Genomic DNA, 15,666 nt, shown 5'->3' with positions numbered 1-15,666 from the left:
ATATAAAAACTGTGAAGTGGGGGATTGATAGGTGAAAAATAACATGAACAATTATAATAATAGGCATTATAAACATATAAATAAACATTTCACCAAGGAGTTATGAAAAATCAAAAGAAACTGAACAAAAACAAAATTGTGATGGGTAAGACAGGACAAAATAAATTAATTATCTTAGTAAATATAGAATTTTTTTGTGCACACAAATAAAAATTAGACTTGGAAGTTAAAACTAAAGCAAAAAGATAACTTTTTACCAGCCTTTTTAATCACAAAGTATATAATATTCCAAAGGTAGTTTATCCAACTAAATTTCTCACTATTTCAAAGCTGGAAATTTCACTCTGTGGATCCATTATTTGTTACCTGCTTTAAAAAAAAAAAGCTTGTATTTATTTGAATAAATACAAATCGAAGCATTTACGTGTATTTTGGTGTAAATAAATCCCAAGAAAACTTGAAATCGCAACATGAATGCGAAGGAAACAGCTGCAACATGTCGGAACCTTGCCCGTGTTGTGGCGTCACTCACACGCGACGTGTGTTCGTTTGTTTCGATCGCAGGCGAGAGGTGTCGCATCTCTCCGAGCATCAGTTCTTTGATTGTTTCTATCACCGCATTTTAGCGAGATATCGGGTCGCAGCGTGAGGGATACCGCGGGCTGGGGTAACTATTCAAAGCTGCTTGTTGTCTGTAGGCCCTCTGTTGACCTGGGTGAAGAGTAGTTGGCTAACAACAACAACAAAAAATGAACTGTAGGCGCTGCAGACTTAACGGAAATGGTGCAGAGGCTCGAGCGCGGCTGGTGACGAGAAGCTAACAGGCTAGCTAACGTTAGCAGGAGGAGGAGGAACGATGTTCATTTGGCTGCGCATCGAGTTCGTGGCACACTTTGACCCCCACGGTTGTCGCTTTAATGTTTCCCATTGAGACGTTTAAGGTCTGGAATTTTGTATTTTTATGTTTTCGACTGAAGAAGCTCTGCTAAGTTGTGGCTGTTTTAAGTCAAAACTTGATGTTCCTTCAGAGTCCGCGTCAAAACAAGCGCAAGGAGGAGGAGAAAATCCAGATTGCTGACAGTGAACTGTCCTAAAATGTTCTGGGAAAGCAAAAAAATAAAGTGGAACAGTATCTTAAAAGCGTTTTATGTTGCATAAAGACACGCGGCGTTGCAAGAAAATCACCGCTCTCGTATTTGCGTCTTCTGAAATGACAGACCCGGTTTTTTTCTTTCGAGTTTCGTTTTTTTTAAAACAAGGATCTGATCTGATACTGTGCAGTGCACGGTTTTCATTCAGGACAGGATCATGATGATGATGTCTGTTGTTACACTGAACGCATGTCGAGCCGTCCTCCTGGTCACGTGACTCGAACCAGAAACCTAACTTTCATGGAGAAGCGAAAACGAAACGTACTCCGGCTCGTGTTGGCCTAACTTTGGATTTTTCCCTCTCCTCTGTCATGCAGCACGTCGTGCAACAGCACTGCAATCTATCCCGTATATATAGGCGACCTGTGGAGGCTGAGGAGAGGACTTTACTGACCCGAACCAGGAGGATCTGCGTGCTTTCAGAACACCTTCAGCTCCATTCAGCTTCGTGTTTTGATTCTACCTCTGCTTCTTAGTTTGTCAGTTTTTGAGTTTACTGTGTAACCTAAATCCAAAGTTAGTATTTTACGTTTTTATTATTTTGATTAGTTTTTTTTTTTTTTTAAGGGGTCATTTACAAAGCGCCAGAAGCAGAGGCACTATAATTCACCTGTTTTTTTATCCTTCTCTTCTCCTGTTTCGTCGTATAAAGGTGAGGTCATTATCAGCGGGAGACCTGAGGGGATCTTGGGCTTACAGGGTTTTTCTGCCTGCTGCTAAGGAAACAAAGAGAGCAAATGTCAGGAGTGTGAGAGCGGCGACCTTGGCGGCTGTGATTTTAATTGTGTTTGTGTGCTTCTTAACACAGAGTGGTTGATCCATCACTTGTCAGATGGATGAGCTTGTTTTCGAATATCCGCCCCGGCTGAAAAGCTTGGAGAAGTGTTATGCTGGGGGGAAAAAAAACCACATAGCTGTGTTTTTTGCCTGTCAGACGTTGCCACTCATCAGGATCAAAAAGGAGTCAGCTCGGGCCCCGTTTGATCCCCCCAGGCTGCCGGTCATGTCGGCCCTTGTTACTCTGATGAACCAACACTATATTGTTCTTTAATAATGTGATGATGTCTGGGCCCGCTCAGCTCTTTGTGACAAATCAGTGATGCTGACCGGACCCGAGAAAACGAAACCTGACTCAGTATTGGGTGTCCTGTTGTCGGTCCGGCTGATATAGACATTACTGATTGTTGTCGGGTATGACATTTGAGGCAGAATCAATCTTTGTCTCTGTTGTAAGAGGATATTAAAATGATAAACGGTGGTATTTATTTTTTATACTTCTGCTGATCACATATTTTAACATGTGAAGAAATAATTATTCTACCTTTGGTGGGGAAGAAATGCTGTCAGTTGGCTTTTTGCGTTCCTTATTCTGCCCTTTTTTGGTCGTCTTCGTCGACTTCTCCTGTTACAGATCCAGACCCGGCAATATTTTCTGAAGCCAGAAATAATGCAGAAACGACCGCAGGAGGTTTTAAATCATTAATCAGCCCCCTTTTACTTTGGGATTAAGTTCCAGTGTGACAGGAGTTCTCGTTTGTCACCCTCCAATATTCCTGAAAACCGATCGGGACATAATCCGATAATATAAACATAAACACCGTTGCAGTGGATGGGAGAAGAAGCTCTGCGTGGATTCTTCAGATTTTCTGATTTTTTTTTAAAATTTTTTATCAGATGTTTAATGTTTGCAGTCTGTTGTGTGTGTTGCTTTTCAGGACAGCAGTCGTGTCCTTGAGCCTGTAGAGGTTCTCTGACTTATTCAAGGACACTGAAGGAGGGTGCAGGGTTGTCAGCAGACTCATCTTATCTTAAATGACAGTTTATTTTACTCTCCTGGGCCCCTCATTTGTAACGTATTGCGATATTACGAAATAGCACTATTCTGACTTTGCCTGTGTTCGTTTTTCTTGTGCTTCCAGCGCGCAGCCGTCCTCACCTCTCCATCCGTTTGGTTTTCTGTTGGAGCTCGAGAACACACCGTAACACTGAAGCTGCACATCGAGCTGCGCTGCCCCCTTTTTGCTCAACCCCTGCGCTATGAGCAGAGGTAGAGCAGGGCCTTCGAAGGAACACTACTGCAGACATCCACCACCCCGCCTCCAGGCTAAGGAGAGCTACCGTAGACCTGGCCCGGCCCCATTCCCCCCGGAGCAGTTCCCAAATCCGAGTTACTACAACAGTCCTGCTCGGCCTGCGCAGCCGCCTGCTCCTCTCCTCCCCTCCGCTCCCCCTGTTCCAAACCACTTCAATGTGGTCCCTGGTCCCGTGACCTTCGATTACGCACAGAATTACGGTGGCAGTCCAGTTCCCAATTCATTTCACTTTAAGCAGGCGGAGTTCCTGAGAGGGCAGATCTCCGAGGCGCCACAGTTTGGAGTCAGTTCCCGAGGAAGAGGGGGGGTGTCCAGCTGGCCGCCAAGTTCTTCATACCAGCCCCAGTCGGGGTATAGTAGATACCCGAACCCCAGTAGCAACCCGAGGGGCAAAAGGGGCCACAGCTTTAGCCAAAACAAGAGTTTTGCATACTCACCAGGCACAGAAGCATCCCGAGGGGCTACAGCACCTCGACACCTAAATCAAAACCAGCCACAAGGCAAAAACAACAGCTCCAACAGACAAGGATGTGCTCAAACAGGCTCTCTTTGTGACAATTTTCGGAGTTTGGCTCTTCAGCAAGACAGGTCCAGCAGAAGAGGCTTTGACAGGCATCCTTCGTCCAGCAGCTCGGCAAGAAAGAAAATAAATATCACTTTTACTCATGAAATACAGGACCGGGTGCACAGGGCCTTGGCTGCTTTGAAGCCAGGGGAGAGTGTTCCGGCTAAAGTGTTGGCCAGAAAAATCGATTTGCCCAAGAAGATCGTGAACAAAGCTCTGTATTCTTTGGAAGCCTCACAGAAAGCCTTCAAGCAAGGGCTCACACCTCCTAAGTGGACTTTGTTCAGCGGTGCGCTTAGAGCTGAGGAAAATCTAACCTCAGAGACAAAAAGCCACCCTCTCCGTCAGCCTCTTGATACGCAACAGGCACGAAACGCTGAAGCCAAGGTTGACGCAGAAACAGAAAACAAAGCAGAAGAAGAGGATTCGGACACAGACTCCAGCTCTTCTTACAGCTCGTCTTTGGAATTAGCCGACTCTGAAGAATTCCAACCACCAGCAGAGGAACGTCCTGGAACTAGCAGCTCTGCCGATCAGGAGCTTAACTTTCCCGTCATGGCAGACCAAAAAGAGCAAATTTTGCAGTATCTGCTGGAGTCGGGTGAGACGACGGCTCTTATCATAGCAAAAAATCTGGGCCTTAAGAACACCAAGCAGGCCACCCACATCCTCACCGCTCTGGAGAAGCAAGGCGACGTGGTTCGGAACAACGACTTCGCCTCCTTGAAATGGGAGCTCTCCCCCCACCGCAAGGAGAAGATGGAGAGGAGCTTGAAAATCGCGCAGAGCACAGCAGCTCTGGGGGGCCAGATGGAGGTGGAGGTCAAGAGAGAAGAAAACTCCGGAGGGTCCATCTTTTTATCGTCGCCTCTTCCGCCCGTACCGGGCCTGGAGCCGTTGCCGCTACTGGAGGACTGGATGCAAGAGCAAAGGCAAAATAGCACCGTAGGTCAAGCTTTTATGTTTTTGCTTTAAACGTTTTAAGTCATTTCATGTTATGTAGATAATTGTTTTGAATTTAGAAGCATACCTGTGACTCAAGGAAGTACTCCAAATCAGTGAAGGAGTTTTTTGCTTAAAAAAAAACTAAATTGTGGTTTACAGCGAGCTGGTTGTAGCAGCTGACGCATCTTCATTTTCCTACTTGGTTATTGGTTAAAAATGTACAGGCATGGCCGATTGCCAGCTATTTAAAAGTGACCAATATATCGTCCAATTCATCGGGTTATCTCTAACATAAATATCAGCAATTTCTACATAATCAAACATTCCCCTCAATATAACCATAAAGTTTTTTACAATTTTTTTTTCCTTTATTACGCTTCAAAAACATAAACAGCTGGCAGATTGTTTGATAATCTATAATGTCTTGAGTTGTGGTTTGTTAAAATAAATTCAAACTGATTTTTAAAAAAAAAACTCAATGCATTTTTGTTAACCAAACTTTCTTTTTTATTTTGGTTACAAGATGTTCCTCAGTTCTCTTTTTGAATGTTTCCAACAGGCTTTCGTTCTCCCAGCATGCATCAGTGCAGCTGTGAATCGTCACTTCTAGTTCTGCGTGAACATCTGAACTTATTTAGACGCCGTGTCTTTTTCTTCTGCCTCTGAAGGGGCTCCGTTTCCAACCGGGAGCAGATCAGAGGCGCGTCATGTTTGAGTCAAATTTAGTCAGAAACAATCACGTATTTCAGTCCAGTTTCTTCTCTTATAGTCAGTCAGGAACCTTCTACTTTCAGATCTCTTTCACTGTTTCCATCCTCATCTTTGAAAATAACCAACCAAACAAAAGAAACATAATAATAATAATAAATTTCACATTTTCTAATTGGTAAATCTCAGATTAGCCACAGTGAAAGTCTTCCTGGTTGATTTTCCGGCCTTGTGATGTTTTATCAATCGAATAATGATATATTTGTTATCCATCCATCCATCTTTATTATTTTGCCAAGTTTTTATGTTAAACCTGTGTTCAGACGTCTTGCCTGGCTTATCTAGCCTGTGCTGACTGACTCTGCATTTGAAAAACAATAAACAAACCAGAAATGTTTCAATGGATCCAAACCCCGAGCCAGCTGTTGGACACCTGAACGCGCAGCTACAAGTCCGTTGGAAGCGTGAACATTGAAAACTGTGACCACTATCAACCGCAGAGAGGATGGCGAAGCTGGAAGTAAATTTAAGAGAGCGACACATCCTCCCTGACGGTTTGGAGGGTCCTTTGATTGTAGCTTTAATGTTGACAGTTTCTTTTTCTAAAACTTCTGTTCCTCCTCTTAGCAACCCCCCATAACCTCGACTAAAGACGTAATCGTCGAGGAGCAGTGGGCCACCGACGACATCCCGGAATTCCTCAACGCCATTCGCCGAGAGACCGACGCCCTGAAAATGGCAGAACAGAAGACCAACATCGTGGGGACGGTTGCCGTGTCTGTCCCCGCGGCCCCTCCCCAAAACCTGTGGGCCAAGTTACAGGAGGTGAGGCTGAAGAACCCCGTCAGCGGTCTCATGGAGTACGCTCAGTATCTCGGCCAGAACTGTGAGTTCCTGCTTCTCGACCAGTCGGGACCGTCTCACGACCCAAGGTTTGTTGTTTGACAATATAAAATCAGTAAAGTGATTCCAGAAATGATTTTCAAGTATCCATCACTATGGAGGAGTGTCAAGCCTGTTTCTGTTGGGTTTTTTTTTAGAAGCTTCTTGAGTTTAAGGATGTTGTGTTAATTGAATATTTATTGTAATTTTCCCCCTTTTTTTTCTTCAGTCTGTCATTTTGACAGATGAGAAGACAGGAATCATATTTGCAGGGGAAATCCTGATTGATATTCTGTAATTGTGAGAAGTTTTAGGTTTAGTTGTGCCTAAATTTTGGGATCTTGTAACTTTTAAAACAGTACAACTTATGTTTAAAGTAAGAAATCATCAGTTTCCACACAATATTCAGAACATGTTTTGTGGCAGAGAGGGGGGTTATAATTTAAGAGGAGAAGGAAATTTAATTTAAAAAATTTAATAGAACAACCAAAAAGAGTTTTTGTTTATCAGTGTGTGAAATAGATTTATGGAATGGATTGAGTAAAAAAGTAAAAATATAAACCAGCTTAAAAAAACTGTTTAAAAAGGAGCTTTTTAGGAAATATGTTATGTAAGATGAGTGTTTCAAAGACCAATAATGCTATTGATGATATAAAATGTTTAAATAATTGTATTTTTAAAGATGAGAATGTGAGATTTAAGTGTCACGGAATGGGAAAATAATTGAAGTTTATTTGGTGTTTGGAGATTCAGATGTTTATAAGTTGATGAGGATGAGAGGGGCAGGAAATTATAAGATCTTGTATCTTCTACCTGCTCCTTTTCGAACAGATCATGTAAGATTGCTCGCTTTTATTTATTTTGTCTGTTTGAAATAAAGAGAAAGAAAGAAAGGAAGTTTTAGGTTTAGTTTTCAGAAAAGAAAAGGCTGAAACATCTGAGCTTTGGGGCTCTGTTACAGCTTGGTTTGCTGAACGTGTTTTCCTCATTTTCTTTTGCTTTTACATCTACTCGTTTGGTCATTTCTGCAGAGCACATCCTGATATGTCTGTAGGGGGAAAACAAAAGTTAACGATGAAAATGGTTTTATTATGTAAAAGCTTTTATAAAGTTCAGTTTTTTTTTTATGTGCTGACAGGTTTGTGTTTATCCGTTTCTAATTTTTCCCTCCTCTTGTTAGGTTTCGCATGCAGGTGATGCTCAATGGCAGATTGTTTCCCGTCACGGAGGCTTCTAGTAAGAAGGTGGCTAAAAAGGATGCTGCCGCCGCCACGCTCCGTTTGCTCATGAGTGAGATGCAGGGAGGGACGGGCGCGTCGGACGAGGGAAACTCGGCCACCGTAGACCAAATGTTGGACTTGGACACCGTTGTAAGAGACTTTCTATTAACGCAAATTATTTTTGCATTCTGAAAAGTTAGATCTATTCATTTTATTTCATTTTTTCAAATTTCTGTTGTTTTTACAAATTGTTTTACGATGTTATTTCACTTATCTGCCAATGTTACAGAGACTAATTGTTTTCTTGCAAAGCTTTACCTAAAATAGATGTAGTTTTATTATGTTTTTATTGTGGAATATCTTATTCTGCTCAAGCTTCAAAGTCTTTAACAACCTCACGTCTTCTGTTGATTCCTTAAAGATGACGGTTTGGCTAAAGTGATAAGCCTGAAGTTGCTTAAGTACCTTTTTAGTAGCATCTCACAGAAAACCGGTTCTTTAAATGTTGCTTTGTGCTTTACGTTTATTTCTCCTCTCCCCCCCCAGAGCTCAGTTGAAAACACGTCGGGAACCTTTGGGCCCAGCAGCGCGGAAGGGACAGCAGAGGGACCTCGCCAGCCTCTGTCCCGGTCTCTGCCCGGTGGGAAGAACCCGGTCTCGGTCCTGATGGAGTACAGTCAGCGCAGCGGGAACCCCATCGAGTTCATCAACACGGGGCAGGCTGGTCCACCGCATGACCCAAGGTGGGGGCTCCTTCGTCTCTCTCTTTAAACCCGACATCAGCTTCCTCTGCGGTCGAACGTTTCTGTTCAAGCCGTCCTCTGCTGTAGTCATCTGACAAAAAAGCACACAACAAACTCTCTGTTGAGCCGCTCTTTGCTTGTCTTTGTATAGTCAGTCCCTTAAGGCAGCTGCTCTGCTGGGACATAAAACACAATTTTATTTTTATTTTTTCCTCCTCTCACCACTTCTTTTAAAGTTGCCTTCACTTATCATCGTTCGCTCATCTGTCAAAGTCACCAAGTGCGCGAGTGTCCAGTCTCAGTTACACGCCAAAGCAATTATCTCCCTCTCCCTTTATAACCTTTTTTTTTTTTTTTTTTTTACCTTCTCCGTCCTGTGCTCAGATTCATGTTCAGGGTGAAGGTTGGAGAGATTCTGTTCTCAGAGGCCTCGGCGCCGAGCAAGAAGGCGGCCCGTCAGCTGGCAGCAGAGGAGGCAGTCAAAGAGCTGATGGCTGATGGAAAGCTGCAGCTCAGCAAGGTAACGAGTGAAAAACGGAGATTGATAAACTTGTTTAGCGCCTTTAGGAGTATTTATTTCCGTAAAAAGCACGCTACAATGCGCTTTGCATCCATCCGTTCAAACAAACCATTAATCATTTGACTACAAGACAAGTATTTTACTCCTGAGCCCGCTGCTGAAATATAACAAGTCCCATTTTTCATTTGGGAGAAAGCATATTGTCAGTTCTGATCCTGTGTCTTGTTTGCTCAGTATTTTACATTTCTTACACACTATCTAGTCACTCTTCTGTCTCCTCCAGCCTCAGCTGCCCCTCATTCCCTCCTGCGACGATGACGGGAGTGCCTCCAAGACGCCCTGTCCGTCTCTGCCCCCTTTGACTGAGAACGAGCTGCGAGCAGCCCACGAGGCGGGAGTAGGGGACCTCATCAATCACCTGAACAACAACGCCGTGTCGGGGCTTCTGGAGTACGCCAGGGCTCGGGGCTTCGCCGCCGAGATCCGCCTGGTGAGCCAGTCTGGGCCACCGCACGAGCCGAAGTACGTGTGAGCTGCAGATAGGCTAAATGAATGCGCGTACGCGAGGTGGAAACCAAACCTTTTACTGTTCAGTATGCTTGATTCAGTGTTTGAGCATAAATTATATAAAAAAATACTTTATTTTTGATTCTGTTGCTCAAGTTCTCTGTGTTTAAGGAAATATTTAAAGGGATATTTGTGCGTGTGTATCTTTTTCACTTGTTTTTGTTGTTTTAAAGTGAGAGTGAACACAGATCATCTTCTGGTTTCCGTTTCCTCTCTTGATTAGGTTCACTTACCAGGCCAAGCTGGGTGGCCGCTGGTTTCCTCCGGTTTGCGCCTCCAACAAGAAACAGGGGAAGCAGGAAGCAGCCGATGCTGCTTTAAGGGTCCTGATCGGAGAAGCCGAGAAGGCAGCACGGACTGGAGAGCTCATCCCAACCGAGGTACGTAAATACGTGGATTTCTCTCTCTTAAAGGAGAATTTTATTTTACTTTATTTGAGTAAATTTAAGAGGCTCCATGATGAATAAAAAAAAGAATGCAGCAAGGCAACAGGTTTGTTCTTAAATAGTGGTGAAAGTTTAAAGATTAATGTGTTTTGTAAAAGGGATATAAAGCTGGGACTGGGATTGCCGAAGTCCACCTGCCACTGTTAAACCTCTGAACCAGGAAGTAGTCACAGAGCCGAAATGGTTGATGCGTTAAAGAGTAGGATGGATTTAGAATAGGAGATGTAAAACGCACGTCAACCCCACTTAGTTACGCTCCACGCCTCTTCTGGTGCCACGGTGCCGGCTTCATTCATAAACGCTCACATCGTCACGTGACGCGACCGGCTCAGTCGGTGATTTACGAACGTCCAGAGGCAGCCGAAGGAGGGTCTCGTCTTCGTAGCCACAGAGTCGAGCCTTCAAACTAATCCATCTTATTTGTCTGGATTCATTAACTTGCGCTTCTCTTTGCTGTCCTAAAAACAAAAACGACAAAAATCAGCAGAAATGTCCGCATATAGAGTCCAGTTAGAATTTAAAATTTGATCAACAATAAATGACACAACCTTACAGTTACTGTTTAACAATAAACTATGGGAAAAAAACACAGAAAGTGCTGCGTTCACATATTGACGTATTAAAGGTCAACTAAAGTTAGCTTTTAGCAGTAGTCACTAAAGTTGAGGACCTCGTTGCAGGCTGTGAAACAAGGGGCTAAATCCAATACAATCTCAAAATGATTGCTAATGGCACATTTGTCGCTGGAACTGTTATAAAATATAAAAAAAAACTGCAGTCATATATTGATAAAAAACAATCTTTAGGCTGTTTGTGCTGTCATTGTCTGATTGTTTTTTGACTTATTATCAATGTTTGTCCACTTCAACCAGCGATGGTTGAGACCACAACTCCACAACTCTCCACTGACGTTAAATTATTTTTATTTTTTATATACAGTTAATTTCACTGAGACTGGGGCTGTCATTCTCTAGAGAGAGCTGTTAAAAATGAACATATACGATAAAAAAAATACAGTTTCAGACATGCAGTTACAAGTATCAAATGAAGCAACAGGTACATTTTGTGGGTCAGATGCTGACAGGTTTGGGAATCAGTGGCTTATAGCATAATGTGTGTAAAAAGAATTCTATTTTTACATTTGGAAATCTGTGTTGCAAATAAGCCAAATCCCACAGCTGATTTGTTTTGCGTGAGGAGTGGAGAAGTAAACGCTCCGTCCCGACTCCTGACGAGTCAAAGCTGGTATTTCTAATATGTAGTAAAGTACATCTAAAATCTCTCCAGCTCCCAGTGAGCGGCAGCACTCTGCACGACCAGATAGCGATGTTGAGTCACCAGCGCTTCAACGCCCTGACCACGCGGATCCAGCACAGCCTTCTCGGGCGCAAGATTCTCGCCACCATCGTCATGAGGAAGGGCGAGGGCCTGGGGACCGTTGTCAGCCTCGGAACCGGTAAGTCCGCGACCTCTGCCGCGCCACCTATGACCGGCTCCGGCCGAGCGGTTGAAATAAATTTGTGAAACATCAAAGGAAAATGTGCTGCCACTGTATTTTTTATTTTATTAAATTTTTTTTTTTTACCCCGCCACATGTTGTTTAGTTTTTCACAGTAACAGAATTGGGTCACAGCAGAACTGGGAGGCGATGACTTGTCACAGTGTTTGACATTGAATGCATCTGCTTTTTTTTTTTTTTTTATGTCAGGAAATCGTTGTGTCAAAGGGGAGGAGCTGAGCCTTAAAGGGGAGACTGTCAATGATTGCCATGCTGAAATCATCTCCAGAAGGGGGTTTATTCGGTAGAAAATGATATCATGCGCCCTTATTGACGCATCTCCTTCATTTCTAAAAATACTCCCACCTCTCCTAGAAGCGGTCTGCGTGACTTTATTTTTAAGTGTAACTCGCTGTCTCCTTTGCTCTCAGGTTTCTGTACAGCGAGCTGCTCAGGCACTACGATGGTGCAGACGACAGCATATTCGAGCCAGCGGAGGACGGCAAACTCAAGATCAAATCTGACATTACCTTTCACCTCTACATCAGGTGGAGGATCAGATGTGCTCTCTCTCTTTGCTCCTAACAAGGCCTTTCGAGATGCATCGGTGTTTCCTGTTAAAAAGCCGTTTTTTTTTTCAGCTTGTGCCTCGTTTCTGTCCCTTCCCCCGCAGCACGGCACCTTGCGGGGACGGCGCCCTGTTCGACAAGTCGTGCAGCGAGACAGGAGACGAAGCTCAGGGCCACCAGCCTCTGTTCGAGAACGCGAAGCAGGGCAAGCTTCGAACCAAAGTGGAGAACGGTGAGGCCGACGCCGAATCCGTCGTGAAATATTTCGTAGAAGCGGCTCCGGTTCCTGGTCTTTCAGGAGGAGACGTAAGCTCCGTCAGTGAGCGCGTGTGCTCCGCTGCTGTTTCCAGGCGAGGGCACCATCCCGGTGGAGTCCAGTGCCATTGTTCCCACCTGGGACGGCATCCAGCATGGCGAAAGGCTGCGGACCATGAGCTGCAGCGACAAGATTCTGCGGTGGAACGTGCTGGGTCTGCAGGGGGCGCTGCTCTCCTATTTCTTGCACCCCATCTACCTGAAGTCCATCACGCTCGGTAAGTCGTCCCGTTAGATGAAGAATATCATTATCACATCCAGCGAGTGTCAGCTGAAGGAGATTACTCCCACGCCGACGCCGCTTAATGACTCCGATTTTTCTTCGCCGACCTGTATTCGCTGCGCTCCTCCGCCAGGCTACCTTTACAGCCACGGTCACCTGACACGTGCTGTCTGCTGCCGGCTGGCCAGAGACAGCGAGGCCTTTTCCAGCAGCCTCCCTCCTTCCTTCAGGCTGAACCACCCTGAGGTAACCGAACAAGTTTTTAACAAAGTCAGACACGGGGCATAAATCACAAACATCGAGGTCAATCTCATTAAATTAAATAATTAAGCTGCCAGCGCTCCTGTTTGTGCCCGCGCGGCTGTTTTTCATTGTTCCTCTTATGTAAATTGAACTCATCCATCAATTAACAAAAAGTGGAGCAGTCCTTGTTTCACTGCCAGGACCAAAAAATATGACAGAAATGCTGTAGCTGATGGGAACAATCCATCTCATTTCTTGTATTAGCCTGCTTTCAAACTCTGCCGTGGCTTTCATTCAGCCATCAGTGAAAGGGACTGAAAGTGATTGGCACGTTGTGATGGGCGTCACTGATTTTATTACTCATTAGTTTGGGGGTTTTCTGACTCACAAAATGTCGTTTCCTTTTGCTGCCGGCCTGCAGGTGGGCAGGGTTAGCGTGTACGACTCCACGCGCCACACGGGCAAGACCAAGGAGTCCAGTGTGAACTGGTGCCTTCAGGACCAGCACAACGTGGAGGTGCTGGACGGGACGAAAGGCAAACTGGACGGGTACGTAGCAGCCACTGCAACACACTGCTGTTTAGTCAGGCTGTAGATGCTGTCGATTCGACAACTTATAATGTTTTTTTTTCCTCTAGAGGCTGTTTCTGTTTACCCAAAACAGCTTCAAGTCTTGAGGGAAATTTCGATGTTAAATTGATGCATGTAGTCAAGTTCAGGGTTTTATTGTTCAGATTTATGTGGAAAATCCTCAGATATTATTTCACTAAAAAATAGGTTCCTAATGTTTTCTAAAAATGTCTTTAAAAACAGAATTTGGGAACTATCTGGACCTTTGCTGTCTGCGTAACCTCTGACCTTTTTGTGCTGCAATAAATTTGCTTGCACCTTTCAAGCAACCTTCTGTACAGAACAGCTTCAGCAACGTGTTGTTTGTGGACTCTCTTCAAATGAGCCTCTCATTTTTTGTTTCCCTCTACACCAGGGGTAGGCAACCCTGGTCCCGGAGAGCCTCCATCCTCCATGTTTTACCTGTTTGCCTGCTCCAACACACCTGATTCAGTGGTTAAATCACCTCTTCATGTTCTGCAGAAGCCTGTTAATCACCCATTGGTTCAAATCAGGTGTGTCGGAGCAGAGGAACAAGTAAAACATGCAGGACGGTGGCCCTCGAGGACCAGGGTTGGAGACCACTGGCTTAGACAGTTAACATGAAAAATGATTTGTTTTATTTGTAGTTGTAGAAGATCTTAATCTGCATACAGCAGATTTACACCAAACCATAAAACTACCACCACTGTGTTTCAGAGCGTCTTTTCATTCAGTTCATAAAACCTTTTTTCCAGAAGCTTTCTTGCTCGTCCAAACAATCTTTAGAAAACGTTTCTTTTTTTTAAGAGAGCAGTGTTTAATTGTTGCCTTACAATGGACTCAAACAACAATATTAGCCAATTTGAAGTCGCTCTCACAGATGCAGTATGGATTCAGTTTCTCCAATAAAAGGAGAAAAAACAAACAGCTTGTTTAGAAGTTCTGTTGTAATTTCTGAAGGGTTCGCAGGTTTTTGTTATTTTATCCCACAACTCAAATAACCAACAAATTCAAGTATAAATATTCACTTTGAACTCTCTGAAATATTTGAATTTTCTGTTTTTATAAGTAATTATATGAAAATGTTCAATTTAAAGCACCCAGAATGAAACAAGCTAAATCAGAAATGCTGCGCGGTTAGAAGCAGCGTGTTTTGGCGTCGGCTCAGCCGGCACATCTGTTCCTGCATTTTTAATTTTTTTTTTTATCACTTTATTTTTATTAACATTTTCTGAGTGGACTCACCAAAGAAAGTAAAACACAACATAGAAATGATAATAAGCAGACAATACAGAACAACCAAAAACAAAATAAAAACAACACATTAAGGGGGATTCTTAACTGAATAGCACAAAATACAAGGGGACGGCATATCCTAATTTAGTCCTGTAACGTTGATGTGACATTTGTCCATTTTTCCCATTTGTCCTGGCATTGCTCTTCTTGTGTCCTCAGTCTGTGTGTTAGAATCTCCATCTCAAATAGCGAGTTCACCGTTTGTGTCCATTCCTCTATGGTGGGAGGCTCAGATTGACACCACTTCCTGGTTATTACTTTTTTGGCTGCTACCAACAGAATTTTGAACAAGTAACAATCTTTATTAAGTACAACATTTTCCGAAAGACCTAAATATAAAACCTGACTGGTCCTAGATATTGAATATCCCAGTATTGTTACAATCTCTTTGTGTATTTTGTCCCAGAACTGTGTAATCCTGGGACAAAGCCAGAAAATATGCGCATGATTAACATTAAGCGCTCCACAATCTCTCCAACATGGTTGAACTCTGGATTTGAATTTACTAGTAATTTTGGGTGTTATAAAAAATCTGATTACATTCTTCCAACAGTATTCTCTCCAGATTCTGGAAGAGGATGTTGTAATTTGGGTCTTCCAGATATTCAGCCAGTCGTCTTCTGTTAACAGAATGCCCAGTTCCCTTTCCCATTTTGTCTTAATTTCCAATGTGTTAGTGCCTCTATTTTCTAACAAATATTTATAAAGTAAGGATACTGTTCTGTGCTTTTTACCCTTATAGATCTCAATCAGCATTTTGACAATCCCATTTTCATTTGGGTCTATTTTATGCTTTATCTCTTTGTTATAAAAGTCCCTTAATTGTAGGTATCTAAAGTGATCTTGAGTCCTTAGAGCAAACTCTTGCTGTAGTTCCTGAAAACTTTTAAAGTGTCCATCTTTAAGGACTACACTTATTGCTGTTAGACCTCTTCCCAGCCACTGTTTAAATTGTAAGTCTTGAATAAAATATTTATTATAGGCTGGCCACTGTATCAGACATAAGTGTTTCTCTAATTTGCATTTCCTAATTATGTATAACCATTTACCCAGTGAGAATCTAGTAACGGTATCAACAGTCCTAAGTATAC

At 43.3% G+C, this 15,666-nt stretch overlaps 1 protein-coding gene across 4 annotated transcripts; it reads left to right on the top strand.

The window, feature by feature from the left end:
* The first annotated feature begins 549 nt into the window (after window positions 1–549).
* On the top strand, window positions 550–13,600 carry adar (adenosine deaminase RNA specific). 4 transcript variants are annotated; one of them, XM_037980387.1, is made up of 16 exons: window positions 550–667; window positions 1,469–1,803; window positions 3,071–4,754; window positions 6,090–6,394; window positions 7,525–7,714; window positions 8,111–8,307; window positions 8,692–8,827; window positions 9,090–9,349; window positions 9,618–9,774; window positions 11,128–11,296; window positions 11,549–11,642; window positions 11,770–11,886; window positions 12,012–12,139; window positions 12,258–12,440; window positions 12,579–12,691; window positions 13,110–13,600. In XM_037980387.1, the coding sequence occupies exons 3-16, from the start codon at window positions 3,189–3,191 to the stop codon at window positions 13,281–13,283; spliced, it is 3,789 nt and encodes a 1,262-aa protein (XP_037836315.1). In that variant the 5' UTR covers window positions 550–667; window positions 1,469–1,803; window positions 3,071–3,188; the 3' UTR covers window positions 13,284–13,600. The 4 variants fall into 4 exon arrangements, with proteins under 4 accessions (XP_037836315.1, XP_037836314.1, XP_017280476.2 ...); XM_037980388.1 differs by lacking the exon at window positions 550–667 and having other exon boundaries at window positions 685–1,630; window positions 1,719–1,803; XM_037980386.1 differs by lacking the exon at window positions 1,469–1,803.
* The last annotated feature ends 2,066 nt before the right edge of the window (window positions 13,601–15,666 follow it).

The sequence above is a fragment of the Kryptolebias marmoratus genome, linkage group LG16, assembly GCF_001649575.2.
Source record: "Kryptolebias marmoratus isolate JLee-2015 linkage group LG16, ASM164957v2, whole genome shotgun sequence".
Lineage (NCBI taxonomy): Eukaryota > Metazoa > Chordata > Actinopteri > Cyprinodontiformes > Rivulidae > Kryptolebias > Kryptolebias marmoratus.
Note: the sequence above shows the minus strand (reverse complement) of the source record. Positions and strands in the feature narration are given on the sequence as shown.

Excerpts from the sequence above, each read along its gene's own strand:
- adar (XM_037980386.1), top strand. The coding sequence starts at position 3,189 with ATGAGCAGAGGTAGAGCAGGGCCTTCGAAGGAACACTACTGCAGACAT. Across the intron at positions 6,395-7,524 it reads GGACCGTCTCACGACCCAAG|GTTTCGCATGCAGGTGATGC; the intron begins GTTTGTTGTTTG and ends TCCTCTTGTTAG. Across the intron at positions 8,308-8,691 it reads GGTCCACCGCATGACCCAAG|ATTCATGTTCAGGGTGAAGG; the intron begins GTGGGGGCTCCT and ends TCCTGTGCTCAG.